Here is an 11,375-nt window from a genome sequence, read left to right on the forward strand (position 1 = left end):
AGCTTTTCATTTTTTTTTACTTGATGTTGTTTCTTTCAAATATGTTTATCCAAACACATTTTCAGGGAGGGGTGGGAAATGCCAGTTACACAAGAAAATCTATCCTCTGCCCGACTGAAGAAATTGTTCAAACAGAATGCATTCTTTCATAAGCACTGCTTCCTAACTCAACCAGGGTCAGTAAAGTCTTAGGTTATTAGTTATGTAATACCTAGTTCCTCAAACTGCAGTTTTGATTTGAACACACGGTTTCAATTAGTTGCTTCAGATTTTGCCCCTAGATAGATCTCATTTTCAGAGTCAAGGCAGACTCAGATAATCATAGCATTTTAGAATCATTCCTGACTTTGCAGATAACACACCTGACTTCTGAGAGGTAACTTCACCAGAATCACAGCTCCAAGCCCAAGCTCCATAAAACCCTGAGTTGGGTTTTCCAAAAAGATATGCTGAAGTCCTAACCCCTGGTATCTGAAAATGTGACCTTATTTGGAAACAGTTTCTTGCAGACATGATTAAGATGTAAATTAAGGTGAGGTCATCTTGGAGTATGCGGGCGCCTAATCCAATATAACTTGAGTCCTTTTAAGAAGAGAAAGGAGATGAGACAGACACACAGGGAGAATATCACATGACCAAAAAAGTACTCCAAGAAACCCCACCAGAAGCTAGAAAGAGGTAAGGAAGGATTCCACCCACAGTTTCAGAGGAAACATGATCCTCTTGATTGCTTGATTTTGGACTTCCAGATTTTAGATTCTAGAATTGTGACAGAATATATATGTGTTATTTTAAACCACCTGGTTTGTGGTACTTTGTTACAAGCAGACTTTGGAAACTCATACACCTCTCTCTCTTTTCTGATGGCTCATTTTACTTTATATTATGTTCTTTTAGAACTTTCAGAACAAAATGAATTGGGTGGCGTCTGGGTGCCAGACACTGACTTGAACTTGGTGAAATCATCAAAGCCTTGCCCCACATGCTCGTCCTGATGTTCATCTCTTTTGACCTTTGGGGCCATTATTATCCATGATTCCATGCCCAGAACTGTGCAGACGCTTCCATATCTTGTTTTATTCAATTCTTACAAAAAAGATTCTAAAATTGATACCATTATCTATGCCCGTTTTACAGATAATAAAAGCTGAGGTACAGAAAGGTTAAATAACTTACCCAGAATCACATGGCAAGAAAACGATGGAATTGAGATTACAAGCTACATCCAACAGACTCTAAAACCCACAGATTCCACTTGATACTATAGTGTAGAAAATGACCTTAAACTGTTTACCTTAGAAATTCACCTTGGAAACCCCCCAGATTTATTTTAAGTCCCTTCACAATTTAGCTCCAACGTTTTTTCTAGCCTCATCTCTTACCATTACGCCCTACCACACACACACACACACACACACACACACACACACACCCCCCATGGGAGGATTTTTCTTTCTTCCCTCCCTGTTTCCTGCGCTCTCTTCTCTTGACCCCAGATGCCTATCCCCAACACCTTATACACATTGTGAACATGACCCAGAAGAAATACCAGCCTCTCTCTGAGTCCCCTAAACTCCATACATAGTTGTGACCTTCCTACAATACTTATTCAAGCATATATTCTAACACTGGGCTGGGACTAGGGTGAGGCTTATGAGTCACCCAGGCATGGTACCAGAGGAGACAATTGAGGAGACACTCACTGTTAGGGTCTAAGAGCAGAATAATCAGTGGGATATTCATTTATACTCATTCCTGCAATAGGGTATCTTCTGGAGCAAATTCTGCTGTATTGGGGGCAGAGGAAATACACAAGAGGAAGAGAAAGGAGATTATCCTCCCAGACAAGGAAGAGAATGGAGTTGGGTGAGTCCTGAGGGCCATGGGAGTCAGGCAGGATCTACTCAGTTGTTGTTCAGTCACTCAGTCATGTCCGACTCTTTGCGACCCCATGGACTGCAGCACCCCAGGCTTCCCTGTCATTCTTTATCTCCCTGAGTTTGCTCAAACTCATGTCCATTGAATTGGTGATGCCATCCAACCATCTGATCCTTTATCATCCCCTTCTCCTCCTGCCTTCAATCTTTCCCAGCATCGGGGTCTTTTCTAATGAGTCGGCTCTTCCTATCTGGTGGCCAAAGTATTGGAGCTTCAGCTTCAGCATCAGTCCTTCCGAAGTATTTTCAGGGTTGATTTCTTTTAGGATTGACTGGTTTGATCTCCTTGCTGTCCAAGGGACTCTCGAGAGTCTTCTCTAGTACCACAGTTTGAAAGCATCAGTTCTTCAGTGCATAGCCTTTTTTATGATCCAACTCTCACATGACTAATGGAAAAATCATAGCTTTGACATTACGGACTTTGGCAGCAAAATGATGTCTCTGCTTTTTAATATGCTGTCTAGGTTTGTCATAGCTTTTCTTCCATGGAACAAGTGTCCACTCTTTCAAGCATCTACTCTTAGTGGAGCCCTGCAAAGTAGAAAGACCATGGCAGGCAGGGAGAGCTATCCATTTATCTAGCAAATTGGTTTTAGGTAACAGGGTCCAGTGTCCTTGAGGATCCAGTGGCCTATGTGTGTCATGGAAGTAGTGGGGCTTCCAGACCTCAAGGAGTAAGCTGAGAGTGAACCACAGTTATCCGGGAATAGTCTGGTGGACCCAAGATTGTAGAGGGGCTCCTCATATGCTCTGGGCTTTGAAAAACCAAAAGACCTTTGCACAACAGGGCAAAGCAGGGAGGGATCCTCAAAAATGACTGAGGCTGAACTTCCCAGATGCCGTGCAGGGTCAGAGCTTAGAGTAGTATTTAATCTCCTTTCAAGAAGATAAAGACAAATAACATTTATTGCACACATATCTCAATTTGTGAGGCATGATTCATACCCAAATCATTTGTTTTCCTGACCGTCTCTATTACTGGACCATGAGTCCAGGGCAAAAACTCATATCCTTTTGTCTTTGCATTCTCAGCCTTTGCATGGTGCCTATTGCAAAGCAGGCACTAAACAAATACTTGCTAAATGGCTGAATGAATAAATGAATCACTCAGTCATGCAGTTAATCAGTCTCTAAGGGCTCTTCATGCCATTTGATTCTATGAAGGAAATGAAAAAGTACCAGATCCTCCAATTCAATCTTTTATTTCAGAACGGAGCTGAAGTCCAGTCCTCCCCACCACGAAAACAAAAAAAAAAATTCGCCAGAGGCAGGGGGAGGGAGAAGGAAAGGTTGGTGACTAACTTGTAAAGGCTTCCTCCTCCTTTAGGTTTTTGATTCAGGAGGATGAATGAGTGAATTTTCCTCCTCTTTTATTTGGTGTAGCACTAGCTTCCTCCAGGCAATGTGAGAAATCAAAGAGTTAGGCTGGGTACCCACATCAGAGAATTTGATTAAGGACTGTGGGAAGCCATCAGGGAATGCTGTTAGGGAAACAGTGCTGCCTCTTCGTTTTTCTTCATGCCTAATGAAAACTCAGATCTTCACTAACCGGTTTTTCCAGGTGTGTTCATTCTGGAAGGCCATGACCTGGATAATTTGGCTGAGGAAACTTCTGCTCATGATGGTGTGGCTACCTGTGGTGTGCTTACCTGGCTTCCAGGCGCCAAGGACAACAGGATTCAAAATAATATTCTATGGTAGTTAACATTCACAAGGTTTTATGTGATTTCTTTCATGCCCATTTGTTGGGACTTCTTTCCAGGAAAAAAAAAATATATCTAAGCCATATATCTGGAAAATAGTCCTGGAGACAGTCAGGAAAAATGAACAGAAAAACAAATATACAAAACCTCTTATGGAGTAAATAAGACATCAGACTGCTCCTCTTTCTCTTCCAAATCGCTTAAGACAATGGTCCACTATTAAATATAATTAGTTAAATTGGAAATTTGATAAAAACCAGTCTGTATCACAGGAATCATTGGTTTCCCCAAATCCCTGATGAACAGCAGCATTTCATTCTTCCTATTCCTAGGACTCCTAAGAGAACCCCTTTCCTCTCCTGTCCAGTCTGGTTCAGCTCCTAATTACTTTTCTCTTAGACTAATAGGCTGGCTCTTTGGTCCCCATTCCAAAGGTTCTATATCGTATTAAATATCTGTAAGAGCAGAAGGGTGTTCACTCTCCCAAGAGGTGAGACATAGAACCTCTGGAAACCTCTATCACCTGAGGGCTATTTGGTTATCTTTCCTCTTCTTTCTTCTGCACCCCTTTTTGAGATGAGAGTCATCCCATCCTTGCTCCTTTTTGGTTCCACTGGAGTTCAAAGGATTAGGCAATGGGATATGATTGCAATACTCTAGCCCCATCCAGGGGTCAGGGCTTATGGCCAAGTTCCTCACAAGAGGTCACTGTGGCTGACTGCTCCTGGGCAGCTGAGGCTGAAGTTGCCTGATCTCAGACACACAAGGGCACTTCTGGCTCTGTTGGCTATAAGGTTAATTTGGCCTGGTGACCATGTGGACGTTCCAATGACCAGGCAGCTCTCCTCTTTCACTCCTGGGTTCAAGTCTGGAGACAAAGATTTTGAAACCATGAGAAACAGACTTTAGAAACCAAAAGAGAATTAGAGAGGAAAATGGTATAAAATTTACAGACTAGAAAAAAAATATTTTTGCCTCTGTAAGAATATGTTCTTGATTTCTGATAGAAATAGTGTATATTCATTACATTTGTGAGTCAAATACTGACCCGACCATGGCTTTTAATGATAGTGTAAGGACAAACTTGTAATCCCTACATCAAGGAATAAAGTTAAATGAAATTAGATAAAAATAAAACTAGTATCTCTAACCTTAAAATTTTCCTGGTGCTCAAAGTTCACTTTCAAAGTTCAACAGCAGCTGGTCTACCTTCATGACCTCCACTAGAAGAACCTGCTTTTCCTCAACTGTTAGCATTCATGTTGTGTTAAATTTGCTTCTCCTACTTTATTTCTAGGCTGTTCAGTTTTGTCAAAGTAATCATGTGTTTTAAAGCTGCACGTTGATTATGAATCTATCTTATGTGAGTCTTGATACACCTGTGTATTTAAATAGACACTTTGAAAATGCAAGGTTTTATTTACAATGTAAGTTTTTATTTACAATGTAAGTTTGGGCAGATTCATCCTTGCCCTTGGATTGAAAGGAACCTAATCGATTTATTATCTAACTTGCATCACTTCCTCATTGTCTTAAGATTCTCTGATTCAGGAGAGCCTGAAGTTGTTTGGTGCTCAAAGCACCTTTTATTTTTTATGTAAAATATGCTCTGGTGCTCATGCACTTTTTAAATATTATCCATAGTAATATAGGTCCCAATACCTTGATGTAAGCATGCTCCCAGAAAACCCAGAACCTGTCATTTTATTCCATTTCATTCTTCAGCTTCTCCCAGGATTCATTTCAAACAAAAGAGTACAAGTGATTACATAAATAGGTTAGATAAGGGGAAAGGAAGACAGAAATACTTATAAGTTGCAAACAGGAAGAAGAAATTAGGACAAACAGGGCTTCGGAAAGGCTGCAAACCCATCTGTAAACAAACAAGAGACTGCCCTGGAGAACCTTGATATTTGTCTTTGCTCTGATGGTGCAATGTGGTCTAGTGGTCTGACCAACTGGAAAGCCAAGACTTAGGTTCTCAGTTTTATTTCAGACTTGCTGTTCTGGGCTGAATAGCCTTGGACTGGCTGGCCTTGGTCAGGGTTTCTTGATCTGGCAGATATGTAGATTTCTCAGCTGTGAGGCTCAACGTTATAAGTGGAAAGGTTGCTGAGGGGTGAAGAACCTGGTTACAACTAAAGCAAGGCTATCATACATGAATGATCAATGCAAGGAGTTTGAGTTTTCACTTGCACATTTGGAGGCAAACTCCAATTTTTTCTGCCCTGTACATTGTGTTTGTTTGTTTTCCTGAGGTCCCTGATCATCTAGACAGTTTGGAAAGAGGTGGGGAGTGTGTGTGAGGAGCAAAGAAAACCATCTATTGACAGTCTCAGGTGGTTTTCTGTGCTTTGCACGTCCTGTCTCCCCAGCACTGACCTCTTTGTTTAAACTTAGGAATTTATATTGCAGTGTAACGTTTTATAATAAGCGTGACTAGTTATTTGTATTTTTGTCTCCAAATGATTGCATATTTGCATATTATAAAAAAGACATTCAAACATATCTAAAGTTCTCTTTAAAGGCGACGAAGTTTAAAGAAAGCCCCACTTCTATGAAAATTCCACACTCCTTAGAATGGTTTGGTTTACCCCAACTTGATGATCAGTGAAACCCATAAATAGTTAAAAGCCTCCAGACCGTGGTAAAGAGGAAGTAAAATAGACTTATCTCATGACCCCAAAACACATCAAAAAACTGCAAAATAATTAATTTTTTTTACTTGGCATTTCAACAAAATATTTTAGACTGAAAATTTTGTCATTTCTGAATTGAGCTTTCATCTCAATGTTGGAGTCAAATAAACTTGGAAATAATCATGCTTTCTTTGATTTCAAAGTGCAGGCTTTAATAAGGAAATTACTGCTTTTGTTTTTTAAATCATGCGATCACTCAAGAGGAATGGATTCAAAATTATTCTTATTAAGCCTATGAACAATTTGTAAAATATAAAAGCTAATTCTTTAGAATAAATATCCCATGCTTAGTAAGTTTTTTTTTTCTTTTAATGTTGACCATTGTTTTCTTTTTAGAGCTCATTTCTAGCTCTCAGAGCCTAAAAATATGATCTGAACCAATAGTAACTTTTCCCCTCTTCTTTCTTCCTTATCTTCCCCTTTCTTCCCACCATCTGTTTTTTCCTCTCCCTTCCCCTGACCTTTTTTCTCCCCAACATGTTTCAATGCCTACTGTGGACCTGGCACATTGATGCTGAGTGCCTTGGATTGAAAGGTAAAAAAAAAAATCCAGGTTCTTCAGAGACCAGTTCAGGGGGACAGAGGGCAGCAAACCCCACTTCCCTGTGCTGGAAAGTGTTGAGAACTCAGGCCAGACACCAGGATGCAAGAGAGAGCTTCTCAGAGGAGGTGAGGTTTGAACTAATACTAAAAGACAAGTAGTGATTAGCCAGGGCTTCCCAGGTGGCACAGAGGTAAAGAATCTGCCTGCCAATTCAAGAGACACAAGAGACGCAGGTTAGATCCCTGGTTGGGAAGATGCCCTGGAAGAGGAAATGGCAAACTGCTCCAGTATTCTTGGATGGAAAATTCCACTGACAGAAGAGCCTAGAGGGCGACAGTCCATGGAGTCACAAAGAGTCGAACATGATTGAGCAGCAGAACAGTGATTAACCAGGGACTTGAAGAGCATGAATGCTGAGAACAGCGTACACAAAAGCAGAGAAAGAGAATGCAGGTTGATACCTCTGATTTATTTGGGGTGGAAGGGAAGATGTAGAAAAATGAGAGGAAGAGATGAAACTGGAGTCTGAGGTAGGATCAGGGGCTTTTTATGTCTGGCTATGAAACCTGGATTTATTCCTGTGGGTACATGGGAGCCACAGAAGGTGATTAGCTAGAAGATTGTCAGGACCAGATTTGCATTTTTAGAAAGAAGGATGACCTGGTTTCCTTCTGAGGTCTCAAGAAGTTGGGTGTTGAAATTAAGAGGTTCTGGGAGATACTGTGTCATATGAATGTGAATTTTATTTCATAATTAACCTGGGCCTATGCATGCGTTCATGCAGCAAGGCTTTAATTACACATCTGTTTTCCACAAGGCCCCCAGCTCAGTGCTGTAGCAAAAACAAAACGTTTAAGACATAGTCACTGCAGTGCTCCCAGCATCCCTCTTGAATACCATATTTTGGTGAAACAAGCTTGCTACTGCCTGAATCTCCCCAGTGAACCTCCATGCGTTGTCTCTAACACCCATTTTGTGTAGAGTTTAATTCCACTATTCTAAAAATGCCTTTTTTTGTTGTTGTTTTGAAATGCAACAGCTCCAATAAGTTTAATAGCATCTATTCTTCCTCTTTCTTAAGAAATATTTTCGGAGTCAACGACATCTCCCCTCGTACTCACCATTAACAAAAACGGTGACAAAACGAAGAGCAAAACCTAAGGCTTGTAAATCTGCACAATTCTCCAATCTAGGTGGATGAATTTCCTTCATTTCCAAGAGTGTTCAAAGTGCTACAAGTTAATTTAAAAGAAAGAAAAAAAAGCTGGTTGAACATTCTCACTCTAATTCCACTTGTAGGAAATAAAGGAGGATAGAAATTAACACCTATCTCAGTGGAGTGTTCTGAGAAATCACTGTGTGAAAAGGCAAGAGCATGATCTCAATCAGAACCCTCTGCAACAAGATTTTGGAACCAAATATAGCCCCTATCACAGTCTTGGCTTGTAAGTGGAAACAATCGATCTTACAATTAAATTTCTGGGGCTTCTAGATGAAAAAAAAAAACCCAAATAATCTTCATTTATATCTTACACCAATTTCTTGAGGTTTTAGAAATTACAGAACTTGCCTATTATACCATTTTTTCTAAGGACATTTGTACAAAGTAATTTCATTTTCAAAAATTAGAAAAACTTTTTATAATGACATTGTTTAAGGTAAAAGTGAAAAATGACTTGGAAAGACAGTAACACTGGAAACAAGACCACGAGCTGAACAAAATGGGTATGACACAAGGAATGGCAACAGAAAGCTAAATGCAGAACTTGTGGCTCATATATTAATAATGCAAGAAACATATACATTTATTCATAATTAATGACTAATGATAATTTGTTGTGGAATGATTGAACCAGAACTAATTTTTGTTCTGTTCATTTTAACACTATAACCTGATATTATAAAGATTTCTATACTAAAATTTAATACGGTCAAAATTTAGGCAGTATTAATGTTTGATTATATAGCCACAAAGTGTATACATTATAGATGCAATGCAATGCATGCATGTGAAGTTGCATCTGACTCTTTTGTGACCCCATGAACTGTAACCCACCAGGCTCCTCTGTCCATGGAATTTTCCAGGCAAGAATACTAGAAAGTGAAAGTGAAAGTCGTTCAGTTGTGTCTGACTCTTTAAACCCCATGGACTATACAGTCCATGGAATTTTCCAGGCCAGAATACTGGAGTGGGTAGCCTTTCCCTTCTCCAGGGGATCTTCCCAACCCAGGGATCAAACCCAGGTCTCCCTCATTGCAGGTGGATTCTTTACCAGCTGAACCATAAGGGAAGCCAGAGAATACTGGAGTGAGTTGTTATTTCCTTCTCCACACATTATGGATACTATGAACAAACTGAACCCAAACATTTTTTAAATGGATTTTGATTTTAAAAAAAATTATCCATCGAGGGGCTTTCCAAGTTTTGCTAGAGGTAAAGAACCCACCTGACAATGCAGGAGACATAAGAGACGTGGATTTGATCCCTTTGTTGGGAAGATCCCCTGGAGAAGGAAACGGCAACCCACTCCAGTATTCTTGACTTGGAGAATCCCATGGACAGAGGAGCCTGGCAGGCTATAGTCCATGTGGTCACAAAGAGTTGGGTACCAGTTTTGCATAATAAGTAGTTCAAATCATTTTGGATCACCAGTTGCTAAAGAAGAAGTTTATTTTATGAGGAAAATAGGATTCTGTTTATATCCTAGGAGAAATCTTCACAAATAATAATGGAGACTGAAGAACCTATAAAAATATGAAGAGGAGGCTGACAGCTCTCAAGGAATCTTCAAGCTGCTTGAAGTTTATTTACTTGGGCCACCCACAAGGACACGGAATCTTCATTGCTTTCCAGATTCTTCTGCACAGGACGTTTGGTGCTACAGGACAAATGGAACCAAAACAGTGCTAAGAATGGAAAATAAATATCAAGGAAATGGCAGAAACATAAAACCACTGGTGCTATTCTTGGTATCCAGACACTTGACCTCCCAGTGGGCTTCCCAAGTGGCTAGTGGTAAAAGAATCTGCCTGTCAATGCAGAAGACATGAGTTCAGTTCCTGGGTTGGGAAGATCCCCTGGAGAAGGGAATGGTAACCCACTCCAGTGTTCTTGCCTGGAGAATCCCATGGACAGAGGAGCCTGTGGGGTTACACTCCATGGAGTCTCAAAGAAATGGACACAACTGAGGACAACACAGCAGCAGACACTTGACCTCAAATCTTGCCTCCACTAATAACTAGCTTTGAGACCTTGAAAATGACAGTCATTTTCTCTGGACCTCAGTTTATTTATTTACATGTTGCTGCTGCTGCTACTAAGTCGCTTCAGTCGTGTCCAACTCTGTGCGACCCCATAGACAGCAGCCCACCGGGCTCCGCCGTCCCTGGGATTCTCCAGGCAAGAATACTGGAGTGGGTTGCCGTTTCCTTCTCCAGTGCATGAAAGGGAAAAGTGAAAGTGAAGTGGCTCAGTCGTGTCCGACTCTTAGCGACCCCATGGACTGCGGCCTACTAGGCTCCTCCATCCATGGGATTTTCCAGGCAAGAGTACTGGAGTGGGGTGCCATTGCCTTCTCCATACTTACATGTTAAGTGTAGGTAATAATATTCGTCCTATACGTTTTACCAATTGTGAATAACAAAGAGAAACAGTGAGATAAGAAACATATAAGGATGTATCAAATTATAAAGTGGGTATGGAAATTTTGCCACATGATGAGTACTGTACTCTCTGGACCTTTCTCCTCCAGTGGTTTCTTACTAGGTACTGAGAATACACAGGTTTGTCCCGGAATAACTCAAACAGAGCATTGTTGAAACAAATATTTCAAAAACAATTCTTTAATCACTAGAGGACACATTTTTCCTTGATTAAAAAAGATCTACTGTATCTTTGATAGTAGTCTATTCAGATATTAGTCTATATAGATATTCAAGGGTAAGTATGGCCCCTTTCCGAAGTTCCAGAAGGCTCAAAGACTTAGCATTTCAGTAAATCTATAAACTGTTAACTTCTGTCTTATAAACTTCCAGTTTAGAGTTTATGATCTTTTCACCTGCAGTGTTGATCTCATATATTACAGGTTCCCTGAGCATACAAACTTTTTGTTAGATCAGGCCTTCCAATGTCTAACCTAGAGCCACTAGAGTTATGTCAAAACTGAACACTGATAAAATAGTACTCAACTTAAAAACATTATTCAGTTCAGGTCAGTGCAATTCAACAAACAATGATTTAGGATTAATTCTGAGCTGGGCACTGTTCTAGGTAGAGGGCTGTTCAACAAGAATTTATTTAGATAACACCCTCAGCACTCCTGTGAAATACTATCCAAGTCCATGCAATGGCATTTGGGCTTTAAAAAGAAAATCTGCTGCCAACCTAATAAACTAACCATGTAAAAAAATAATTTTGAAAAAGTGGGGAAATTCAATATGGCCAGCTATTAGATGGTTCTTGGTAGTGGTTTAGTCGCTAAGTCATATCCGA

General features: G+C 40.2%; 1 protein-coding gene across 3 annotated transcripts in view; it reads left to right on the top strand.

Moving 5' to 3' along the window:
• The window catches only part of LOC145531298 (uncharacterized), a 30,044-nt gene extending 20,209 nt beyond the window's left edge, over positions 1-9,835 (top strand). Inside the window, exons 4-9 of one of the 3 annotated variants that reach the window (XR_014072350.1) lie at positions 1,765-1,866; positions 3,499-3,634; positions 6,875-7,008; positions 7,965-8,076; positions 8,183-8,328; positions 9,592-9,835. Coding sequence is in view for 1 of the 3 variants with exons in the window: in XM_081553409.1 (XP_081409535.1) it covers positions 1,765-1,866; positions 3,499-3,634; positions 6,819-7,008; positions 7,965-8,076; positions 8,183-8,199 (557 nt within the window). In the remaining 2 variants the exon portion in view is untranslated. Of the gene's footprint in view, positions 1-1,764; positions 1,867-3,498; positions 3,635-6,818; positions 7,009-7,964; positions 8,077-8,182; positions 8,329-9,591 lie in introns of those variants that run through there. The other 2 variants (XM_081553409.1, XR_014072353.1) reach the window with 2 other exon arrangements.
• The last annotated feature ends 1,540 nt before the right edge of the window (positions 9,836-11,375 follow it).

This window comes from Giraffa tippelskirchi, chromosome 2 (assembly GCF_054371585.1).
Source record: "Giraffa tippelskirchi isolate mGirTip1 chromosome 2, T2T-mGirTip1v1.2.pri, whole genome shotgun sequence".
Lineage (NCBI taxonomy): Eukaryota > Metazoa > Chordata > Mammalia > Artiodactyla > Giraffidae > Giraffa > Giraffa tippelskirchi.